The 25,668-nt window shown below is 43.0% G+C and overlaps 1 protein-coding gene across 1 annotated transcript in view; it reads left to right on the top strand.

Annotated features, from left to right (window-relative positions):
- Positions 1 to 25,668, top strand: part of VAT1L (vesicle amine transport 1 like) — a 148,794-nt gene that overhangs the window by 27,491 nt on the left and 95,635 nt on the right. The window contains exon 3 of the mRNA XM_008139686.3: positions 92 to 307. Within this exon, the coding sequence (XP_008137908.1) occupies positions 92 to 307 (216 nt within the window). The remainder of the gene's footprint in view (positions 1 to 91; positions 308 to 25,668) is intronic.

Raw genomic sequence — 25,668 nt, 5'->3', positions numbered from 1 at the left:
ATCTATAATTTTCATCATATTATTGAGTATTTGAGAAACCCCTCAAAAAGGTTAGGAAACCTCCACTAACCCTGTGCATCCCTGTGCCCAGATTGGGGACCGTGTCATGGCGTTTGTCAATTACAATGCCTGGGCAGAGGTGGTCTGCACGCCCATGGAGTTTGTCTACAAGATCCCCGACGACATGAGCTTCTCTGAGGCTGCTGCTTTCCCCATGAACTTCGTCACAGCCTACATGATGCTGTTTGAAGTTGCCAACCTCCGAGAAGGGATGTCTGTGCTCGTGCACTCGGCTGGTGGCGGTGTGGTAAGTTGGCTGCTTGTGAGGCCTCTTCCTCAAGGCCATGATGTGAAAGTGGAGTGACACCCACGTGACAGTGAGATTCCTATGTGAGCTATTTCCAGGAGTAGGGATGATCTCTGGTGAAGCTCACATGGATGGAAGAGATCGTATAGATCAGGCGTCCTCAAACTACGGCCCCTGGGCCACATGCGGGTGTTTTTGCCGTATTGTTTTTTTTTACTTCAAAATAAGATATGTGCAGTGTGCATAGGAATTTGTTCATAGTTTTTTTTTAAACTATAGTCCGGCCCTCCAACGGTCTGAGGGACAGAGAACTTGCCCCCTGTTTAAAAAGTTTGAGGACCTCTGGTATAGATGATTGTGTTGTGGATAGGGTGAGCCTCAGAGATGGTTTCTCGGGAGTTTGGGAAAGTTCCCAAGATGGCATGTTAGGACTAGTGGGTCTCAGAGGTGGTTACTGTAAGCAGCACTCTCAGTCTTGGTATGATGATGAGCTGTTTCTGCCAATCACTGTGAGATACCTCACACGCACGGTCCTGCACTACTATTATTTGAAATGCCAAAATGGTGGATGATTTACTCTTTCAATACATTGCCATGAATTCAAGATTGTTCCTATATTAATGACATCCTTATTCATTTGTGTTCTGATGTATTTTCTTGACTGGGAGAGAGGGAGACTGAAATTGTACTAGCACAATCGGAATTTCACATAAACCTACTAGTAAGTACACCCGTGAGAGTAGTTGCACATGCGAATGTCATCTGTCAGGCATGTCTTTGACAAGGGGGAAAATAATTACTGCTCTGGAGTTCAGGGATGACAGAAATTTCTTCCATGGCTTGGATGTGTCTCAGTGACAGCCACTCAGTACATACTGCACCCCTGCCACATGACAAGCCCTGTGTTCCCTTCCTGGTCTACTGTGGTTGGAGTAGAACTCCAGTCTTTCTGTGAGAGGTATTACTCATTAATTCAACGAGTATTTATTGAATACATACTATGTTCTGGACTCAATGGGTTAGAGATTAATAAGAGAAGGTCCTGATATCCTATCTAGTAGGGTTTGAGAGGTTCTCAGTGTTGGAGATTCTGTAGTTTGATGAACTCAGAGATGTGAACTTTTATGCTTGGGTCTAACTTGGAGATATTTTCACTGGAGGTCATGCTAACATTGATTTTTTTTTTAAAATATTGAGTTTCTACCATTACCAAAACCCTACAATGTAAAAAGCATTTTTCCTTTCTGAGAAGACAAGTTCACATACAAAATAAAAAACAGGAAGGCAAAGAGATGACACTTGAGGAATGCCTTAAGAGGAATATCTTCAATCACTTTAGCAAATTTGCTAATGGCTTTTGACCATGAATAAAGATATAATAAAAGCTAAACATCCCTTAGAAAAGAAATAGATTTCAGGGCCAGCTAGTGTGCGAACAGCAAGCAAGTCATTTAGAATCCTGGCATTTATGATCTCAGTGTGCTTAGCATACAAAGCGTTGGAGACTTGTTTTCATATTGTCAACAGAAGCACCAGTCTTTACAATGATGCTAAACCCAGTTCTCCCGAGAGTCAGTTTCTAAACATTAGCACTGATGATGTTTCCTTTTGTGTTTTTAGATTTTTCATTTAAATGGCCATATTCCTGGAACAAAGAGGCACGTGTCAGGAGCATGTGTCTTACAAAAGAGAAAAAAATTCTGCAAATGAAAGTTTTTACTTATGCCATATTCTGGGCTTTACAGACATTACAATATAGTAAGAAATAAAATGTGAAACAGATGAAGCCCCTGGGGAAAAGGGACAATAAGGGTAGGAAAATAAGTTGTCACACATAATGTAGGCTATGATGTCCTAAAGCTTTGCTGAAGATGGACAGTAGTCTTGGTACTTAGCTTCTTAATACTGTGTGCAAATAGGGAAAAATGACCAGCGATGTGAATACATAGTATGTATTCAATAGTGTCCACTTGGTGGAAATAACCAGTTATGGTAGAGAATTATAATTAGTACTGGGTTTTGAGAACTGAGGAATATTTCTCAGTGTTTTTTCATAAGAAATGTATGCAGAAATGTGATTAACATCCTCAACAAACTGTTACAGTAAATGCCATTATTTCCTTCATTTTTTTTTTAAAGGTGTATCTCTAGTATAGTCTAGTAGCACCAAAGTAAAGCAAAATATAGTGGAAGAAAGCAAATATCCTGGGGCCAAAAGGAAGCAGTCTGTCTTGATCTTAGGTCAGTTTAAAGGTGTGGTTGGACTGCCCATCTCAGGTGAGTGGGTCTCCTTGAATAGTGTTTCTTCCCCGCAAGATTTGATGGGTGGTGTGAATCACAGTTCAAGGTTACCATTAAAGGAATGACTTCTGGCCAAGTGCACACTTATATATATGAACACTCAACCAAGCGGTGGTGGAGTTGACCCTGTCTTACAAAATCTAAGGAAGCCTAATGAGAACCAAGACCTTTCCTCTGCCCCACAGTGGGAAGACCACTGAGTCACCCTCAGGTAGAAATGGATTCCTTCCAACCAGTCTCTGCTTTTGTGGTGGAGGATGCTCCCTGGGAGCACTTTTTTAAAAAATATTTTTTTTTATTGAATTCAGAGAAGAAGGGAGAGGGAGAGAGATAGATACAAACATCAATGATGAGAGAGAATCATTGATCACCTGCCTCTTGCACACACCACTCTAAGTATCAGGTCCACAACCCAGGCATGTGCCCTGACTGGGAATCCAACCATGACCTCCTGGTTCATAGGTCAATGCTCAACCACTGAGCCACACCAGCACTTTTAATGTATTATCTGTGTTACCCTGGAGGGGAATGGAGAGGCTTCCCATCACTATTGGACCAATCTGATAAGTGCAGCCATTGGCTGCATGGTTACTGTGGCAGGCAGGATAATACCCCTCAATCCCCTCATAGACATCCATGTCTAATTCCTGGCACCCGTGAGCATGATACCTTACACGGCAAAAGGAATTTTGCAGATGTGATTAAGGTAAGAACCTTGAGAAGGAGAGATTATTCTGGATTATCCAGATGAGCCTAATGTAATCACAAGCGTCCTTAAAGATTGGAGAGGGAAGGAGGAGGGTCAGAAAGAGGTTTAAAGATGCTACATTGCTAGCTTTGACGATGGATAAAAACCATGAGCCAAGGGATGTGGGCAGCCTTCAGATGCTGGAAGAGACAAGGAAATGGATTCTCCCTCTGGAGCTTTCAGAAGGAACACAGCCCTGCTAACACCTTATTTTAGCCTAGTGAGGCCCATTTTGGACTTCTGATCTCCAGAACTGTACTATAATAAATCTGTGTGTGTGTGTGGGTGGGGGGGGGGGAGAGGGGGGGGGCAGGGGATGGTTTGAGCCACTGAATTTGTGGTAATTTGTTATAATAGCAATAGGAAATTAATGCAGACATTTCTCTGGGCTGCCTTCATTTCATTGTGGAGAGCCCACAGAGGCCTGAACAAAAGCAAGCAGCAAGTAGCAGAACTAGGATTCATACCCTAATCTGGCTGATTCCCAAGACTAATTCTCTTTCCATTTTATAACCTAAAATGGTGGGATAACCCAAGTCATTCATTCCTTTATTTATTCATGCATTTAACAAGTATGTGTTCAACTTCTACCCAGTGCTAACTATAGATTTTATTTTATTTATTTTATTTTATACTGTGAATGAGGATTTTCATATTTTTCTTAATTGAATTTGTGGGGGATACATTGGTTAATAAAATTATATAGGTTTCAAGTGTACAATTCTATAATACATCATCTGTGTATTGTATTGTGTGTCCACCACCCAGAGTCTAATCTTTCATCACCATTTGTCTCCTGTTTACCCTCTTCTACCTGCCCCAAACCCCTTACTGTCTGGTAATTATCCTACTGTTATCTGTATCTATAAGTTGTTGTTTTTTGCTTAATCCATTCACCTATTTTATCCAGCCCCCAGCTGTCGGTCTGTTCTCTGTTTGCTAGTTTATAAGTGAAATCATATGGTATTTGTCTTTCTCTGACTGGCTTATTTCACTTAGCATAATATCTCCTAGGTCCATCCACGTTGTCCTGAAAGGTAAGATTTCCTTATTTTTTATAGCTGCATAATATTCCATTGTGTAAATGTACCATAGCTCTTTTATCTACTCACTAGAGGCCTGTGGGGATCAGGTGAAACCGGCAGTCTGACATCCCCTGAGGAGTCCCGGAGTGCGAGAGGGCACTCTGCAGTTTCTGTCGCTCAGCAGCTCCCCGCGTTGAGCGTCTCCTCTCTGGTGGTCCTTGTACATCATAGCTACCAGCCAGTCGGCGAGTTGCATAGGTTTTTATATATATAGATGTACTGATGGGTACTTGGGCTGCTTCCAAATCTTGGCTATTGTAAATAGGGCTGCAATGAACATAGGGGTGCACATATTCTTTCAAATCAGTGTTTTGGGTTTCTTTGGATATATTCCCAGAAGTGGAATTGCTGGATTATAAGGCAGTTCCATTTTTTATTTTTGAGGAAACTCCATACTATTTCCACAGTGGCTGCACCAATCTGCATTCCCACCAACAATGCACAAGGGTTCCCTTTCTCCACATCCTCACAAACACTTGTTTGTTGATTTATTGATGACAGCCATCTGACAGATATGCGGTGATACCTCATTGTGGTTTTAATTTGCATTTCTCTGATGATTAGTGAGGTTGAGCATCTCTTCATATGTCTATTGACCATCTGCATGTGCTGTTTGGAGAAGTGTCTATTCAGGTTCTTTGCCCATTTTTTAAATTTGATTGGTGTTTGTATGTTTGATGTTGAGTTGAGTTCTTTATAAGTTTTGGATATTAACCTTTTATCAAATGTATCATTGGCGAATATGTTCTCCCATTCAGTAGATTGTCTTTTCATTTTGTTGATAGTTTCCTTTGGGGTACAAAACCTTTTTAGTTTGATGTAGTCCCATTTGTTGATTTTTTTTCTTTTATTTCCTCTGCCCAGGGAGATAAATCAGAAAAAAATTTTTTGCTACAAGGAATGTCTGAGTAACTAAAGACATTTCAAGGAGCCAAAATATTGTGGCCTGGGCACATGTTTCCTAACTTGGTGTCGAAGAGGTGACAAGAAGATTAAACCTAATTAGAATAAAGTTTCCTAAATTGACCTAATAGTATGTGTGCAGTTCTAATGTCACCAAGATTTCTTTTTGATTTTTATCAAAGTATGGGATGGAGAATTTGCAAACAGAATATGACAAATGCCAGTTTTAAGCTATAATTTTGAAGGAAACTTTAATATAGAATAGGAATGTAATTTCATCCAGAGCATGTTACTTTCTCAATGGAATGGCCCAAGTGTCTATACATCTTTGAAGACACTGTTTTCCTCTGACAACAGCACAACTAGACAGTCTGAGAGGGTAATGCCTCTATTCAAATGGTTGAAATGGGTTTATAATCTCTTAAAGGAAAAATAACAAAATAAGCAACCAAGTGGAGCTCATATTAAGAATTTCAAGATGAGGGTTTTGCTGCTAATTCCATTTCACAAGCTACTATGACTTTGAGTCTCTTGATGGGTGATGTGCTCCATTTTTGGAGAGTAACATTACTGTTACTAAGTGGTTAACAGCACTTGTGTGTGACATTTGATGCTTTCCAGTTTTTAGAGTCCTTTTATCTTTTCCTCATCTCCTCTGAACAGAGAGAGTACCAGCCTGATCTGGGCCACAGATCTTGGGAAGGAAAGCAGAACTTAATTTTCAGACAGAGTTAAGTAGCTACTGCTCAATTATTAAATTCTATTCATTATGGATGGGGCATCTCCCAGTGTCATTCAAATCACCTCAAAGGAGAAACCACAGAAGGAGGAGTGGAATCTATAGAGCGGGCACCATGAGGCTCCCTGACCTCATCTATGGGCCCGCGAGCAGATGGCCCTCCCTGAATGACTGATTAACCATACACTGTCTTAACCTTAAACTGGGAGAGCCTGGGTGAGTAGGAATACTCAGTGTGTTGGAGGATTGGGACATATTGGCTAGTCATTCAATTTCAACAGAAAGACATGACCGTCAGCAAAATCACTATAGGAGAATATTTTGTTGAGACAAAACCATCCTTGATCATGGAAGGCACCAAGCTATCCAGCTACCCAAGCTAGCAACCCAAGAATTGTAGTTAGCTCTTCTCCAACATGTTACAAGTTCCCAAATCCTATGATTCATTTATTTATTCTTTCACTCATTCAACATATATGTAGTGAAGGTCGACTCCATTCAGGACATTGAATTATACACTAGGTATTCAAGAGAATATGACCAATTTTCTTCCATTGAGAAGCTTGATAAATCAAACGTGGGCATATAAATCAAATGACCATGTGAATAACTGCAAGTGCTATAAAGGGAGATACAAGCTGATCTCAGTGCTTATAATAGGAACCTGAACTGGGATAGAGGTGGGGGATGAAATCAGGGAAGGCTTCCCTAAGGACGTGGCATTTGTACATCAATCTGAGGCTTATAAGCAGGTAAATTGGACAAGAGTGGAGGAGGGGCATGGGCATTCATAAGAATTGGAGATGGGAGCCAGGCAGGCTTTCATGTAAATAATTCCAGGTAATAGGGTATTTCTTATATCTTCCTACCTCTCCCTGTGCCATCAACCATTGTTTTACTTTTGGCCCCAGTATCTCTCATCCAGATTACTGCTGCATACATTTAACTGGCCTCCTGCCTGCAATTTCCTGTCTAAATCAGCCCTTTACTCACAGCCAAAGTTTTTTTCCCAACACACCAATCTGCTCTGGTCATTCCCTGCTTATAATCAACAGAGACCCCCACTGTTGTCAGGATAAAGTTCTCCTTGCTTCTTGGCACAAATGGCCCTCATCATCTGGTCTCTCTCTCTTTCTCTCTCCTTCCATGGGGTGTGTGGCTGAGATGGATATCCACCAAGCTCTGTGTTCTCCTGTAGATAGAGTTGCTGCTGGTAAGTGGCTGCCCAGCCAGGGGCTGTATTTTTAAGTCACCTTCCCCACCTTTGCCCCTCCATCTAGCTGGGACTATGCATCTGTACTTGTGCCAAGGAGGTGAGGGCAGGGCCGTGTGATATGTATCACTTCTAGGCCTGTCCCTTCTTATGAGAGTCTCTGGGCTCTCTCTCTTCCGTTTCCTGGCAGATGTTAAAGATGGCAGAGCCTGCACCCTCCCAGGAACCTCAATAACTACACTTTCATCCCTTGTCCTGTCCCTGCCCCATTGCCATTTAGACTTAATGTGAGAAAGAAGAAGAAAGAAACTCCTATTATTTAAACTACTGACATTCCACGGGTTACTTGTTATAGCAGCTAGCATTCCCCTTACTCCACACACAGGGCATATGGCTTTTCCACCTCTCCAGGCCGCACCTTCCTTCACTCTCTGTTCTCCTAAGGGTAATGGTGGAGCCAGGGGCCCTGAAGTCAGGTAGTCTGTGTCCAAAGCCCACCTCCCTCGGCAAGCTACTGAACTTCTCAGTTTCCTCATTCATATAATGGGAAGAATAACAATACATTCATTCCTCAGAGGGTTTCTATGCATGTTCAATGAGCTTATGCTCAGGAAGCACTTCACATTAGGACCAGGCATAAAGTAACTGTTAGCTGTTACCATTATTGTTATTAATTATTGATTTATTCGTCTTATTCTCTTCTCCAACCTGTATGTCCTTCCATCAGAGCAACTGGTCTTGTTCATTTTGTGCCTGTTTCCTGGCACATAATAAATGCACTGAACATTTGTGAATCAACAAGCGTTGCAAGCCATTTTTCCTATGCTCTAGAAAAGTTATCTGCGGAGCTAATGGGAGCCCTGTTATTGCATTAATCCCAGAAGAAGAAACACATTCCTAGTGGTCTTGCAAGTTTCCACGTATTAAGCAGTGTTTGGTGCCCTTGCTCATGCCATCCCACATTCTGAATATTCTTCTCAGATTTTTTTTACCGTATCTGATTGCATTATTAGCTGAATGAGGTCCCCTCTTCATGGCCCCTGTGGCTGCCCCAGTCAGCATCCCCTCCATCATCCCATGTCCAGCTATGCTCAGTTTGTATCCTTCAGAACCCCAACTAGCATTTGAGATCTCAGAGCAGAAAGGAAACAAAGATGGACACCAGCTTGTGTCAAACATAGTTCATGGCAGTGAAGAGATCAGATGATGAGTTCTAGAGTGAGGCTCCGTGGGTTTAATCCCTCCTCCACCCTCAGATTCAATTTCCTCCTCTGTAAAGTGGGATGGTATTAGTGCCAGCCTTCGACGGTACTTATGAACTTGGAGCATGCTTAGCATATGGTAAACACCCAGTGAAATTTAGCTATTGTAATTTTCCAGGTTAATGAAGAGGTTCAGTGTTGTTTTTAAGGCTATAGTGTTAATGAGTAGGGGGGTCATATTTGAACCTAAATATCTAGTGCCCAGGAAGTCCTGATCCAGTGTCCTTAGCACTAAACCACAGCAGTGGCTTCAGAAACATCTGCACTGCTCTCATTCTTTCACTTGTCCCACCCTGTGCCTCTGGATAAGGGGGACTTCACTATAGCAAGACCTTGTGGTCCCAGGGGCCTGCAACAATAGGAAACAGAACCGCTGAAAGTTTAAAGAAAACAAAGTGGCTCTATCTTACCCTTTGTGAATAATCATAGGGATGATGATTAATTGTATCTCAACATCTACAGGAAGGGCCGTGGTCTGGGGACTCGCTGGAATGGATAAAACTCTCATTCTCTAATTGATGACCCCGAGAAACACGTCCTCACCTTCCAAAATGTCAGAGATGCTTCAGAGACAAGTCATAAAGCCAGGGCCCACTTCCCTGCTTCTGGAACCTCTGATGCTCGTGACCAGTGGACTTCCACCTGAAATGTGGACTTCTCACAAGTCAGGTGAAGGTTAAGACAAACTATATCTAAAAACACTTCTTCCAAGCTAGCTATGCCTACAAGAGCCTCATTTAATTTTTTTTTTTTCTAGATGCTTTTAACTCCTTTAGAGTCAATCATGACTGGGTCAAAGAAACAGTCTTTATCATAAACATTAAAAAGGTTAAATTTGACCTCTGAGACAAGATTCATTCATTCAATATAAGTTGAATTAATAGATCAGTTCACAAGGGGATAAGAGCTAAAATAGATTGAGTCCAGTAATTTCCATGTCTGTCTACGAGGTAAATGCTTTTGTATCCTCATTTCAGTGGAGGAAACTGAGGCACAGAGGGGTTAAGTAACTTGCTCCAGGTCACACAATGATGAAGAGGAAGAGCTGGTATGTGAACTCTTTGAATACAGAGCCCATGTTTTTAAGTACAGGGCTGTGCTGACAGGTAGGCAGTGCTGAAAGCAGTCCGGCTTCTACTTAAGAGTGAGCTGGAATGGATTCCACTCCAATGGCTTTGTTAATGGGCTTTCTTCCCCAGTACTAAGGACAACCAGGGGTTTCCCCAGAGCTGAGGAATCCTTGGGAGGAGGGAAGGAACTTCCATTGATACAGCCAACTTCTTGAAGAGTTGATCAGATTAAGTCCTGGGGTTGCCCTTGATTTTAACTATCCAGCTGAAATTAAGCCCCAGGCTGCCATGTCCATGAAGGCAGGGATGGTGTGATCTCATTATCCCTGTATGCTGAGCACTGAGCCTAGTGCCCAGCACACTGATGTTACTTGAAATACATTTGTAGAGGAAATGAAGGAAGAAAGAGAAAGGGGAACGAAAGGGGCCAAAAAGGCAGCAGGTAAGTTATGGAGACAGCATAGAACTTAAGGGCCTAGATTCTGGAAACCCAAAGTTAGTTTTCATCTTACGTCCTCTGGTTTCCAGGTGAGAGAGCTGGAACAAGTATTTTAATTTCCTTGGGCCTTGTTTCCTCGTCTATGAAATTTGGTATAATACCCAGCTCATAGTTTTTATATGAGGATTATGTAATCAGCTTAGCATACTATCTGGCACAAAGCAAACTCATATGTCAGCTGCTATTATTACTATTGTTATCATTATCTGATTAGAAAATAGTATTCAATAGTTCTCTGGCATTTGTAGCCAGAATCAAAAGAGCACCAAATAGGACAAGCAGCTGGTTGTTGAAACTTTGGAGCAAGGGGCAGATAAAGTCAATTTCCGCTCCCTCTGTGCATCTTCCCTGACAGCCGGCTGCTCATTGTTCTCATGTATTAGCGAGAACAAGCCGCTTTCCAAACATCACTTTCTTCAAACACATAAGACATAATTAGACTTTTAAGGAAAATTTAACTCCATCATTTCAGTCCTTGGACATGCGCCAAGAACTCTAAGCACAAGGACTAGTCTTTGCTGAGTTGATATGACCCTGCGGACCCATAACTTCCCCAGCCACACACCCGAAAGGCCACAGTTGCTTTTCAGAATATTATTGCCCTTATTAAGATGAAAAATCAGTTCAGTGGGAGAAGATGAGATGCATAGCAAGCAGCAGCCTAGTCTGTTCTCATGGGCACCCACCAGGGTATGGGGTATCCTAGCCCCCAGGCTGGCCACTGCTCACTCTGATTGTGTCCATCCTACAGCTTCACCATGAAACACGCAACAGTATCCCTTGTGATCTTGTCACTTTACCTCCTAGATCAAGCATGTCAAACTCAAAGGCTAACACGGGCCAAATAAACAAGGTTTAAGTTTACTAGTATGTGGGCTGCAAAAAAACAAAAGCTTCAGTTTTCATAGAAACGTAGGTTTATTTCGATAGAGGCATGCTGAATACAAAGGGCTGAAATAAATGAGTAATCGTTAATATAAAATAATAGAACATTTTAATAAAAACTAATATTTTTCCTTGAACATTAACTTACCAGACACTGAATAACTGCACAAATTAATAAGGGTAACACAAATAAACCTATTTTTCTTGTCCTCCAAAAGCGAAATATTTCCTGTTGCACATACCAAACAAGTCAGTCTAAGACTAATGATGTGGCAATCGGCTGCTAAAATATTCACTGCTAGTATTAGTGGAGAAAAATGGTGCACTTGCACATAAGGCACATAAGGGAAAAGAATGCAACACGATTACAGTAATCAGTCATTAGCAAACTTTGTAGTTAGTTATTAATAATTATGTATAACAGGATATTGTAAAAATTAAGTTACAAAATTTTTATTAAAATGTTTCTTACATACCGTTATATTGGCTAGGCTGCAAAAAATATTTGTTGTGAGCCACATGCTACCAGTGGCCTGCGAGTTTGACATGCTTGTCCTAGATGAAAACTTCCCTATCTATTACTCTCTCACTAGCACACACCACCCCCATAACCCTTTGCACCACCGTGATCCCCTTGTTTAAATTTTTAGAGAATCAGAGAAATAGTTAACAACAGTTGTTAAGCATTCAGTCTTTGGAGGAGATTTCCTGGATTTGAATCCTGATTTCTATGACATTACTTAGTCGTGCTTTAATTTCCTCATGTTTAATATACACTGAATGGCCAGATTATTATGACCTCTGAACGCATAATAATCTGGCCATTCAGTGTATGTCCTATATAATAAAAGGCTAATATGCAAATTGTCCCCTCGGCCAGGAGTTCGACCAGCAGGCAGGCCAGCTAATCGCCCATGTCCCCTCCCCCTGGCCAGGCTGGCCGGACCCCACCCATGCACGATTCATGCGCTGGGCCTCTAATATATATGTATATACACTGAGTGGCCAGATTATTATGCGTTCAGAGATCATAATAATCTGGCCACTCAGTGTAGTTATTATACTTAGTTCATAGTACTGGGAATCTGGAATGAATCAATATGTGTAAAACATTTAAACAAGGCTTGAACATAATAAGTACTCAATAAATGTTGTCTAATATAACTGTAGTGGGTGCTGCGATGTGCCATCCAGAACCCCCTTCAGGACTCAGGCACTCATTTCCCCTGGCTGCCAGTACAGCTAGCTACTGATGACTCACCGCTGTATCCCTCTCTATGGGAAGAGAGCTGCCTCACTCAAGGGGCAGTCCGCATCTAATCATTGCTGGATGGAGGACTGCAAAAGCCCAGTTCCCTTCCTCAATGAGACAACTTTGGAGATCTTTGTGGAACTGACTAAAGCATCTCTTGCAACCATCACAGCTCAGTGTCTCTCCATCCAATCTTCCTTCCTTCCCTCACTCATTTGCAGATGCTATTCCCTAGAGTACTCCCCGGTGCAATCTCCATTCAGAGTCCTTTTCCAGGGGTCCTGGACTACAACAATTATTGTGATGACCATGTTGATTATCCAGAATCATATCTACTGTATAGCCCACGCAAGCCTGCTTGCCTACCTGGGCCACTGGTTGAACTCCCCAAAGATGGCCCTCATTTAGACCTTGCTCCTCAGCCTTATGCTTACCTAGTTCAGAAAGTTTATCTTTCTGAGAATTCTCCCTGCTATCTGCTGAGTGACCAGAAGAAGCTAAAAATGCTAATGGGTTGAATAAGTGGGTCGACAAGGGAGCTGGAGAATACTTGTTTCTAGCTAAACCATTTGCATTTCTCCTGGTATTAATAAACCCAGAATGTGTGCTAGCCAAAATGACTTCACAACTAGATGTTAGCCCCCTATGGTGGGATTTGATGGAGTAAGAAGCAAAGTTATTTTGGGCTCAGCTTAAAGAGGAGAAGCTCAAATAAACGATTAAAGGTGTATTTCTCTTTACTTGGGCAAATTACTTAATCTCTCAGCTCACCAGTTTCCTCATCTTTATAATGAGGATTAAAATGTTAATATGAGTGTTCAGTGAGTTAATTCATATAGAGCAGTGGTTTCCAAAGTGTGGTCCCTGGGCCATCAGCATCACCTAGAACTTGTTAGAAATGCATGTTCTTTGTCCCCATCCTAGACCTACCATGGAATCTGAAATTCTGGGGTGGAGCTAACAATCTGTTTTAACAATCCAACTAGAAGACCCCAATGCATGTTCAAGTTTGAGAGCTGAAGATACAGAGAGCTTGGAACAGAGCCTGACACTCAGAAGTTCACCAGGAATTAGGTGCCACTGTCATTGTGTGATGGTACTTTGTAATGCACATTAAATGCAAACTTAAGGAATACCTTTGTATTCATTTTCATCTTCTGTATTTGTATATACTCGTTTATGCTTACTATGGCATAGAAATTTAGAGTCTTGGAATTCAGACCAACCTGCATCTGCATTCCAGATTCAACAATTTACTTGATCCTAACCAAGTTGCTTTTTTTAAAAAAAAAATTATTTTTCAATTACAGTTCACATTCAATATTATCTTGTATTAGTTTCAGGTGTACAGCATAGTGTTTAGACAGTCATATACTTCACAAAGTGACCTCCTGATCTTTCAAGTTGTTTCACCTCTCTACGTCTTAATTTCCTTGTGTGTAAAATTGGCATAATAGCACCGCCCTCCTATGGTGGTTGTTCAGCTAAAAAGATAATGGAGACAATCCTTAAGGCAATGCCAATTCCGACTGAGCATGCAGTAAATGGTGCCTGTAAGTCCAAACCATACCCTACCTTGGAGGTAATAGGTAATGGAATAATGATCTTGTACACATTTTAATGTTTGCAACCCAGGTTATTGTGTGGGGAGGAGGGTGAGCAGGGAAATCTTTGTAAAATGGCACCTGTATGTGTCACACTGGAATGAATGGTTATTTCAAAATCTCTCAACACCAAACCTGTGCTTTTCTGATGTCCAGCTTCTCTGGCTGCTCCCCAAGCTGGTAAAAGGGCTGACTTTTTGCTGGAGCATGAAGTTAGTAGTTAGAAAGTGTCAGTAACACACTTTACTGTAAAATGCCCAGAAGGCCCCTAAGGAGTATTTGGACACAAAGGCTGCTATTTATCCTCCTTGGTTTAATTTTTTATTTTGTGTCCATAAAATCTGTCTGGCATTCATGACCATGTTCCTCAGCCTGCAGCAGGCATTCAGGTTTGCATGCCAGGTTGTTGACTCAGTTGGTAGTAGAGTGCAGTGGTTAGGGCTTTGGATGTGGCAGACGTGGGCTCAAACCCTGACCCTCATTCTCATTTGTAAAATGAGAAAACGAATTTAACATCTATCAAGTAGTCAGCGCAGGGTCTGGCACATAATACCTACTTAGCTATTTCTAATTCTCTTGGAAATGATATTATTAGACTATCCAGCATGGATTTAAGGAGGCATAATTCAAATTATACAAACATGCTTGTTTTTGCACTATTTTTTCTCCTGTTCATCTTCAGGTTTAATTGGGGTCACAAAAACTCCAGTCACAAATCTGAAGCAAGCTACATAGATTTAAAAGTTAATCATTAGCCCAGCCAGTTTGGCTCAGTGGTTGAAAATCAACCTATGAACCAGGAGGTCACAGTTCGATTCCCAGTCAGGGCATACGCCCGGGTTGTGGGCTCAGTCCCTGGTGTGGGGAATGCTAGAGGCAGCCAATCAATGATTTCCCCTCATCAGTAATGTTTTATTTCTTTCTCCCTCTCTCTTCCTCTCTAAAATCAATAAAAACACATTAAAAAAAAAAGTTAACCATTAAATCAAAGGCCCTCCTCTACAATCGTAATGTGTTTCTCATGCGTATTGCTAAATGCTCTTATACAACTCTGATGTTGGGCAGGCATGCACATTTGTACTTCCTCCTTGCCGACCCATTGCACATGGCAAAATGTCAGAGCCGCTGACCCAGCTAGGAGCAGTGGAGGGATGATCCTCTCTCATAGATGTCTAGGCCATACTGAGGCTGAGTCAGGTGTACAGGAGGGGAAAGTCCTGTCACACTGCCTGCCGGCCTGTCTCCTGTCTCCAGGACTCCTTGCCTTTCAGACCTGGGGCTCCATTGTTCTCACAGGAGAAAGGGAGGCAGGAGGAGTTCCTGGGTGATTGCAAGAGCCTGGAGGCTGGTTCCTCGGGAGGGCCATTGTCCTGAGCTCAGCATGGGGATGGGATGTGGTGTCAAAATAAGAGTTTCAGCTAAGGCAAGGACAAGCCTGGACCCCACTTTTTCTGAAAGCCATGGTGGTGCCCAAGACTGTATCCATCAGGGGAAGCTTCCAAGGACTTTCAAAACCAGGCTGGCCACTCTTTTCTAAGGGAAACGTTGAAAACTCTTTTTTGGGGCCAAATGAACCCTATATGCCATGGAGAAAGACGGGATGGGCCAGCTGAAATAGAGCCATATCTCTGGGTGTTCACACCGTGCTGATACTGCACTGAGCCCCAGCAGACAAGGCTTGGAGGAGACAGACCTTGCATCCGGAGGACCCCATGGTCTCTGGAGGAGAGTGTGGAATCTGCTCTAATTGAAGCAATAGAATACTCTGGAAAAAAAATAATTAATTCTTCATGGGGGAGGGATGATATGTCAATAGAATTGTTAAAGATAAATGGGAGTTTTCTAAGTTGCCAATAAAAATGGCACAAAGGCTGGAGGAAAGCATGGAGCTCAGATGTCAGGTAGGTGGTGACAAGGGACAAGGGCAGGCAGGGATAAACCACCAGAGCCCTGACCCACCTCGAATGCTGGCTTCACAAGACTCTTCCCTCCCTGTCTCCTTGCTCCCAGTTATTAATTTCATTTATAACTCTGGACAGATGTATTGATCGATGGATCAGTGCCAAGATACTATGCAGGAGCAATTTTTTAAAAAAATTAAAATCGTCAAATTTCAATTTTCCAAATTCTATACCTAATGTGTGTATGTCTTATATATGTGAAATTAGGCATGGGAATGAATTTTTTGCTAGTTTTTACAAGCATTCTGTCAGTGCCTTGCACTTACTGTATTATTTATGCTCACAAGAACCCTATAAGTTATCAACCTATTTTGAGATTTAGGAAATTGATGTTTGCTGAAGTCAGTTAACCAAGGCCACATGATTGGCAAAGAAGATGGATGTGGAATTCACACTGAGATGGGTCTTTCTCAAAGCCTGTGTTGTAAACTACTAAGGTAGGTCAGGAAACGAGGAAGAAGACAGCAGGTCCGGGTCTACCCATCTGCTCATTTTTTTCTGCCTACTCGCCTATTTTTGGAGCATCAGAATGATCTTGCTACAAGCTGTCTTTCTCCATGGCATACAGGGTCATGCTGGCCTCTGAGGAGCCAGGTGGGCAGTGGGAGGACAGGAGTAAAGCTTGTGGAGCAGGGCAAGGTGGTGGGTATGCACCCAGCTTAGAGGGTGGGCACTTACTCCCCTGTCTCCAGAGCCCCAGCAGAGGGCTAATCCCATTAGGCTTGCCAGATTCAGCAGGTATGGATTTTATCTGGCAATTCTTACTTCCCAGGGCCCCCAAGAGTTCTGTCACAATAATTTCTAAACCTTCAAGGGAATAATTACCCTAGTGAGTCTGGAAAGTTGGATTTGAGGTGATAAGGAGACACATCCAGTCAGAATTGCTTTAAGGAGAGCAAATATTTTAAGCTTCGAGAAAAGCAATTAAAAGGAATCCTATTGTCTAGAGCCCATCCCCATGATGGGAATATGGCTGTGTGTTCAATGCCAAGACCTGGACTCCCCTTCCCAGGGCCAAGCAGAAATCAGTCTTACTCCCAGCTGCTCAGGATTCTTCCCCAGCACACAACTCTGCAGCATGGAGAGGTGCTAGGACCTGAAGACTGGGGCAATGAAGATGGGACAATGGAGGAGACCAGCCTTCCTCAGCCAGAAAGTGCATGAGGCAAGTGGTCGACTCTACTAGTCACCAGACAGGCCTTTATTGAGCAATTACTATGTGCAGGCAGCATGCTAGGTGTCTAGAATGCAGTGACAAGTAAGGGAGATAGGCACATAGCCAAGTAAATATCAAATATATATAATGCACTGTGTATATGTGTATAGTTTATAAATATCTATAAATAAGAATGTGTATCTATTATAAAGAATCAAGGATATATATTTTTTGAGATGCTATCACAGAGAATAAACACGGAGAAAGACACACTGCCTGTTGAATCATCAAAGATGACCTCACTGAGTGGGTGACATTTAAGCAGAGACAAGGAGGTAATTATATGAAAAGCAAGAAAGAAGCACATTGCAGGCTTCGGGAACAGCAAACACCCTAGGAAGGAAGTGCTGATGGTATTAAGCCATTGAAAGAGAATTATTATTCTTGTCTAATCACAGAGTTGGCTGCTGAGATCTAGCCTGTTACCCACTAGGCTTTGTGGCAGATACCCGGATACCCACCAAGCCCCCATCCCTGAGGTCAGTGCAGACAGTCCCAGTTCAGCCAGCAGATTCCTGCAGCTCTCAGCCTGAGGCTGTTTTCTGCAACTTGGCCCTTGCTGAGGACAGGCCGGAAGCTTCTGGGAGTCACGGCCTTCAAGAGCATCCCTCAACAAATGAGCGATGGAAGCTGGGGGATAAATACCTGAGCCTCCTCCCCCAGGTGGGAGAATTATGAGGTGTGTTCTACATGGCCTCTCAGACTGGCCTCATGAGACATGAGCTCCAGCTGTTCTCTGGGTAAGCCATTTTATAGGCTTTCTGCCTACCCCATTTCTTCATCTCACTTCCTGGGGACAATTCTCAAATAAACAATGTACACACAGATTTTCATCTTATGATCTGCTTTTGGGGAAACCCAAACCCTCTGAACAAGTCATTTATGATCAGCCAAAGATTAACTCAAGCATCTCTCCCCATCATCTCCTCCCCACCAATGTTTTTATCTCCAGCCATGCCTGTCTATTCATCTTCCTCTTGCAACCACGCAATTTTCAACCTGACAGCCCTTGCTGGCTCTCCTTATTTCTCTACCTGGAAAATTCCTATTTATCATTTAAATATCACTTCCTCTTAAAAGCCTTTCCTGCTTTCCCATTTCTACATCCTCAACATTGTCTTATTGATATTGCCTTCCCAGACTCTATCCATCCATCCTAGAGATATGTATTAACGACCTCCTTAGGCCAGACAGGCACCAGCATGCTACACCTGTCCTGCACAGGTCTTCCTGTCTGGATGGATCTTTTTGAGGTCAGAGTAGGTCTTAGACATGTCTGTGCTTCTAGTACACAGCACAGGGTTCAGGATAGAGTGGGTGCTTGGCAACTGCTTGATCAAATTAAATAGATGAGCTTTACCTGTTCCAGGCAGACAGCATCTGTGTAATGATAATGATGTTCTTAATTACACAGAGGTGGATACATTTATTAAGCATGTGGAATTAATAAGTGAGTATGTTATCATCAAAATGTGAACGACATGTAGCCAATTTCATTACTTAAAATAGCTTGTAAGCCATTAAGCTAGTGACCATGCTTGATTTCCCAATACAAAAATTATTCTTCAAAGCAGAAATGGCTCTCAGCAGACTCTACTTCATCACTCTGTGAACCAGAGCCTGGAATTCCTGCTTTGCCTTCCAAATCTTCTCGTTAGAACTGTGCTAAGCTGTTTGACCTTGTCATTTCATACTGGTAAGGTTACCATATAAAATACAAGATGCAACCTATCTACTGGCAATATATTTTTAAATATGTTTTATTGATTTCAGGGAGAAGGAGAGAGAGAGAGAGAGAGAGAGAGAGAGAGAGAGAGAGAGAGAGAGAGAGAGAGATCCATGATGTGAGAGAATCATTGGCTGCCTCCTGCACACCCCACACTGGGGATCGAGCCTGCAACCCAGGCATGTGTCCTGACCCGGAATCGAACCGTGACCTCCTAGTTCATACCGCTGGACACTGGCAATATCTTTTAAAGAAAGAATCAAACAGGCAGCCAGTCTGTAATCAAACATTGAGCATCTACACTTTGTCCCACCATGTGGTAGACACAAAATATACTGCAGGTAAAACTGATTTAGACTCTGCCTTCTAAAACTTACAAAGATTTATGTACCAAGATTTTCACTGAAATATGGCTTATAGTGATATGGCATTCTAATTTCCCATAAAGCAGGGATTGGTAAAAATGGAATTATGGTAAATCCACACAATAGAATATGTCCCAGCCATTCAAAATTATGACGTTAAAGAATTTTTATGACCCACAAAAATGCTCACAATATAAGTTTAAAAAAATTGATCAGGGTACACATGGCATATTCAGTGTGATTCCACTTCTGTGGACAACCAAATATTGATACATTTTTTCAAGTTGAAAAACTACTGGAACACAATAAGCCAAATTATGTAGAGTACTTACTTCTGAAATATGACATTATAGTTGACATTTTTATAGTTTCCTACATTTTCCAAATTTTATTCTTTACAATTGGCATGAACATATGTTGTCTTCATAATACTTCTTAAAAAAGACTTAGTAAGAGATCAGAACAGATCCTTCCATTGCAGAATGTGGCACTTCTTTCTCTCGTCTATCAGGAGAGCTTACTAAAATGCTCAGAGTCTGTGCTGTGCTTTGGGAAGCAATGGCTTCAGTCTTGCCAAGAGTTTTTGTGAATGAGGAAGCAGAGAGGAAACAATGGAACTGTGAGTGGTTTACCTTTAACTCTTGTGTTGATTGTGATCTATAAATATTTAATGGCCATAAGCAGTGGATATATGGGGAGAGGAAAGGAGACAGAAGCCAAACCATCTACCTCTCCCTCTGTCCCCCATGCTTCTCACCTCTAAGCACGTGGTCCTGGAATTGTGTTGCCCCAATACTGTGTCAGCAATGCACCTCAGGGCCTTGGCAATAATTGACCCATTTGTACACCTGACTTTTGCTACAATGGAGGACACATATATGCCTGTCCACCAGAGTGTGGCCATGGAAGAATTGTAAAATGCAGCGTAGCATGTGATACAACTTGCTGTGAGTAAAAGCAGCAGCTTAGATCGAAGCTGTTGCCTCAGGAAGATTGCCTATTTACTGGGCCTTGCGGGAAACTTGTCTTATGCGTACATGTAGAGAGCCTGGTCAGACCACTAAGCAGTTCTAAAATCAAGTGACAAAACCAAGGGAACAGTAGGATGACTGGCGTTGCCTTTACAGACTGTAAAGATAATTGCTATGCTATGGTTGTGAATAGCAACCTCGTCTTCCCTATTTTTTAGCATTGTTTTGACATTTTGATTCATATAGGTGTGCTAACCAAACTTCTGTTACATAAAAGTAGGCTGAGAACACGGAAATATCTAGAACTGCTAATGCTCAGGTGGAGGGAGAGGGTCCCACTGTGCCACATTTAAGAGGATTTTTACCCTACAGGCTGTTGTCCGTAGTTTCATTGATCAAAGAGAAGAGATTGAATGGACTGACCATTGGTCAGGCTGGAGAAAAGAAGAGTCAGGATGTGGAAGTAATAATAAGGGGTATGAGACACACATGTCTATTTTTGTGTGTGCTATGTCTCCTGTGGATAAAACCTACAGAGAAGCTACTCATAGCACATTATAAATAGAACCTCTGAAACAATTAGAATTGGCCCCAAATAGAATGGGCTACCTTGGGAGGCAATTAGTTCACCATGTTCATGTCATTAGTTTTTCTCCTGGAAGTATACAGGAGGGAGCTGAGTCAGGCTTCCTCCATCAGGAAGGAGATGGAGTGGGTGACCCAAGAGCACGTGGAGGTCTTTGGAGTCTGCAAATCTATGTTCTCAGTGCTCCTTGTGTTTCTCCCTTCCTGTCTCACATGTGTGAATGACTGGCTGGAGACCTTGTTGGGGAGACAGAGAGGAACTGAAGTCCTTAACCACAGTATTAGCTGGTGCCAGGCAGGATGTCCAATCATGTATGAGGTCTCATCCTTCACTCCTTCCATCCACCTTGAGGAGGGCACCATTGCCACACACATGTGCAAATACTAATGTTCTGAAGGCTCACTCATGTGACCTGCTCAATTCCAGATGGCTAGTAAGTGTAGTCAGTTGTACTCCATAGGACCTTCATGTCCAGAGCCCTCCATTTAGTAGTCCTATAACCTAGCACAGTGCATGTGCACAGAACATAATGATTTCTGTGGCACATACATTTTTACTGAATGGGACAATAAACACATTTTTTTATTTGCAGGACAGTGAAAAGGATACCATGAAAGGATAGGGTGTGGCCTGAGATGTGTCAAAGAAGGAAAAAAATGTGAAGAGATTTTCATTCACTCGTTCCCACATTTTATGTACACTTACTGTGTGCCTGATGTTCTATGAGGGGTGGGGGGACTCCAGATACAGAGATATTAACCACAGAGCATTGGATCTGGTGACATCACTGTTTCAGTAAGGGAGACGGCTTGATAAACAATATTAAGAGTGTAATAATTTTGCACATGTTGCATTTACAAAGAAAGTCCATTAACTGAATGTTAACATTCCTTGGGAAATGAACTGCTCTTCAAAGAAAGCGGATATGGGGAAAAGGTCAGCAGCTAGCTCTGAACATCCCCGGGGGAATGCCCATTTAGAGACCTGCTCTGCACCCTCCTTTCTTAGAGAACTGAATTTTAAAGGCACTCTCATCTGGAAGCTTTCGATGCCACCCTCCAGCTGGGAAGGGTTCTGCACCGCTCAGTTCAGAGCCTCAGCTCTGGGGTTTGAAGCTGCAGAAAGAGTCCCAATGTCTGATCTCTGAGGGCTGGCAGGGGCCAGCAGTGATTTGAGAGCTTAAATTTCCTGCCCAGGGCGGGTGCTTCCAGTGAAGTTGTTGGTCACATCAGACAGGTGTTGAAACCAAGGCCAGGCTCCTATGGAGAGGCCTGGTAAGGAGGCGCCTTCAATGGACAGGGACACTCAGAAAGAGGCAGGAAAGTCAGACCGCTGAGTGGTGAACACCATCCTTCCAAGTAAGGGCAGTTGCATCCGCTGGGCACTACTGCAGGTTGATCTCACAAATCGCAGCGTTTAGGGCTCAGGAGATATAATAGATGGGCAAAGACGGGAGTAGAAAGTGAGCTTATACTTCCTAAACCCCCCACTTTTTGGACAGTCCATTGCAGACCCTTCTCCAGGCGTGTCTATTTGACAACCCTATGAGGTAGGCAGTATTATCCCACCTTTCAAGATAAGGCTGTCAGTTGAGAGCAATTGGGCCATGTCATTCAAGTGATGAGTGGTGGATCCAGGGTCAAAATTCAAGTCCCACAATGCCTACATTTATGCTTTACTCTCCTGGCCACCATATTAGTTCCTTTCCTTAACTTATATTAGGATGGCCACACCCTAGTAAATGGGATGACTCTATATTTGTCCAGGGCACTTCCAGTTTATGCCTGTTGAATGAGCAAAATTAACAATAGCATCCCCCTTCACTCTCAAAGAGTACCCTGATGTAGACAGTGATCACCTTACCTAATATGTTTTTGGTTGAAATAGAAGCATTTATCAAAACCACAGCTCCAGACTGTGGGGACAAGTCATAATTTGGCTGGAAAAGTGAATCCGGCATCCCACTATGCAAACATAGTCATCCAGGAAATTTACGCGGATGCACTGCATGGAAGGCAGCCAGCCTGGAAGTGGCAGTGCCCCACCATGGTTGAGAGCCCTGGTGAGGTGATTGGGCCATCTGGTGGGCTGAACTAGCTTCCTGGCTAGGATTCCAGCCACATGGATGCTGGAGTCCAGCTCTTGGGCAACGTGGGAGTCTGTGGGTGATGGGTTGCTCTGTGGCCACCCATGGTCTCGGTTACTTGGAAAGTGGTACTGATGACAGACACAGACTTGGCATGATCACCATGAGGGCTTGTTAGTAGAGTACCATGTGCATTTGGGAAAATTATACACTGCAAAAAAAAAACACTTCACCCTGGGGCAAGCAGGGGATGCTGTTTTGTATTCTTTTATGAGATGGTCAGTCATATGTGGTCACAAGGAGGCAGAGGACAGGGTCAGGAAAACCGTATTTATTCTGTTCATGGGTCCTAAAGCCAGAAGGCACAACACACCACTCAGAGCCACCTGGGACCACACCAGGTGGTCAGGAGGCAGAAGACAGGAACAGAGGAAGGGCTTAGGCCATGGCTTTTATTGGGGTTTCTGCAGAAAAGGCAAGGCAGTTGGACAGGTTAGGACTGGCTTGTCTGGACAATTGCAGTGGGGTTTGGGCTACAGGGATGGTCTCTACTGCCTGGTATGTGGTCCTGGGATAATTAAGGCAGAGAAATATTCCCTCTTGGGTGTATGGGCCAGATAGAGAAGTCTGGCTCTGGATTGGTTAGTTTGCACATCAGTGGCATGCTCCCAGTTGGGCACTTTGTTATTTCTGAAAATTGGCTAGCCCAGGGAAGGGCAGTCTCTCTCCAGCCAGAAAGGTTCTTAAGATGTCAAAACATCATTAATATATAAATTGTTTTAAACAAACAATATAGATACTCCTATTTCAGTTGCCAGGGCTCGCTGTGCCTGCCAGGAAGTAGGGGAGTGGGGATTCCTAGCCATAAATTGAACCCTTCCACACCAGCTACCTGCCCTGCAGCGGACTGTCACAAATCCCCAGGGGCCTGAGAAAAGCACTTAACCTGGAACGAGTAGGGTGAAGATCATAACAGCCTGTGCATTCTTTAGCAGAGGTGGGAACCTTCTTTCTGCCAAGGGCCATTTGGATATTTATAACATTAATAGTAGCCCTGCGCATGAATCCGTGCGCCAGTAGCTCTCTGTGGGGCCTGGCTGCTCCGTGCCCACTGCCCAGAGGCTCTCCGCGGCCCAAAGGCCCTCTGTGGCCCAAAGGCCCGCTGTGGCCGGGGCGGGACACTTGCCTTGTCGCCATGGCGACGAAGCAAGCATTCCACCAGCCTACTCACGCTGCCCACTCTCAGCGGCCATCCCCCCAGGACTGGGGGACTCCGGCGGAGCTGAGGGTACTGGGTGCCACCATCTTGTGGCTATGGGTGCCGGCATATTTGTGATGGAGTGATGGTTAATTTGCATATTACCCTTTTATTAGATAGGATTTGTGGGCCATACAAAATTATCCACTTAAAAATTAGCCTGCTCTATTTGGTCAAACATTTAATTGACTCACCTTGGCAGGGCCAGACCAAATGATTTCATGAGCCTTATCTGGTCCACGGGCCAGACGTTCCCCAAACTTGCTTTAGTGTAAAAAAAGCAAAAGGGGCCTAGGATTTCCTGAGTATTTGCTCTGTGCCCAACAAAGTACTAAGTACTTTTTCTGTATTAAATAGCACTTTGCATTGTTAGCCCATTCTCCATTTTATAGGTGAGACCATTGAGGCTCTGAGAGGTGAAATGTCTTTTCAAAGTCACACAGCCCAGCAGTATATCAAGGTTTCAAATTCAGGTTTGCCTGACTCAAAATATGCTCAACATCACTAATCATCAAGGAAAAACAAATCAAAACCACAGTGAGATATCACCTCACAGCTGTTAGGATGGCTATTTTGAAAAAACAAAACCAAACCAAAAGATAAGTGTTAGAGAGGATATGGAGAAATGGGAACCCTTGTATACTTGTTGATGGGAATATAAATTGGAATAACCATTATGGAAAACAGTGTGGAGGTTTCTCAAAAAATTAAAACTAGAACTACCCTATGATCCTGAAACCCCCTCTGAGTATCCATCCAAAAGAAGTGAAGTCAGGATCTTGAGGAGATATCTGTACTCCTGTGTTCATTGCAGCATTATTGCAAAGACACGGAAACAACCTAAATGTCCATGAGCAGATGATGAATGGATGAACAGAATGTGGTATAGACATGCAATGGAATATCATTCACCTTCTGAAAGAAGGAAATCTTGCTACAATGTGGATGACCCTGAAGGACATTGTGCTAAGTGAAATAAGCCAGACACAGATAAACAAGTCTTACACAATCCCATTTATATCAGGAATCTAAAATAGTCAATTCATAGGAGCAGAGAGTAGAATGGTGGTGACCAGGGGCTGGGGGGAGTGAGCATAGTTTCAGTTTTGCAGGATGAGTAAGTCCTAGAGATCTACTGTGCAGCATAGAATCCATAGAGGACAATATTGTATTGTATACTTACACATTTGTGAAGAGGGTAGATCTCATGTTAAATGTTATCACACACAAAAGGAGGAAAGGGGGAAATTTTAGAGGTGATGGTTAAGTTCATAGTGGCAGTTTCATTGATGTATACTTCAAACTCACCACGGTGTATACGTTAAATACACAGAGCTTTTTTTCTATGTCAGTCACATCTCAGTTTTTTATGAAGTCCACCTTTTCCTCTCCCTGTATCAAAGCTGACTCCTGAAGACCCTCAGAGATGCCAGGCCCCAGCCCTCCCTGTTCATAGAAGCAGCTTGAGGCGGAACAGGAGGAGGATCAGGACTCAGCTTCCTGCTCCTGTGTGTCCAAGGCTCCCTTCAGAGCCAGCTTGCACTGGGTGTTGTTCTGAAAGAGGGACCTCCTACAGTCTGCGTCCCTAAGGCCCCACCTCTGGGTTTCTCCAGCTCCTGTCTAGAGGCTGC

The sequence above is a fragment of the Eptesicus fuscus genome, chromosome 21 (assembly GCF_027574615.1).
Source record: "Eptesicus fuscus isolate TK198812 chromosome 21, DD_ASM_mEF_20220401, whole genome shotgun sequence".
Taxonomy (NCBI): domain Eukaryota; kingdom Metazoa; phylum Chordata; class Mammalia; order Chiroptera; family Vespertilionidae; genus Eptesicus; species Eptesicus fuscus.
The sequence above is the reverse complement of the archived record's forward strand: the minus strand, read 5'-3'. Positions and strand labels throughout refer to the sequence as shown.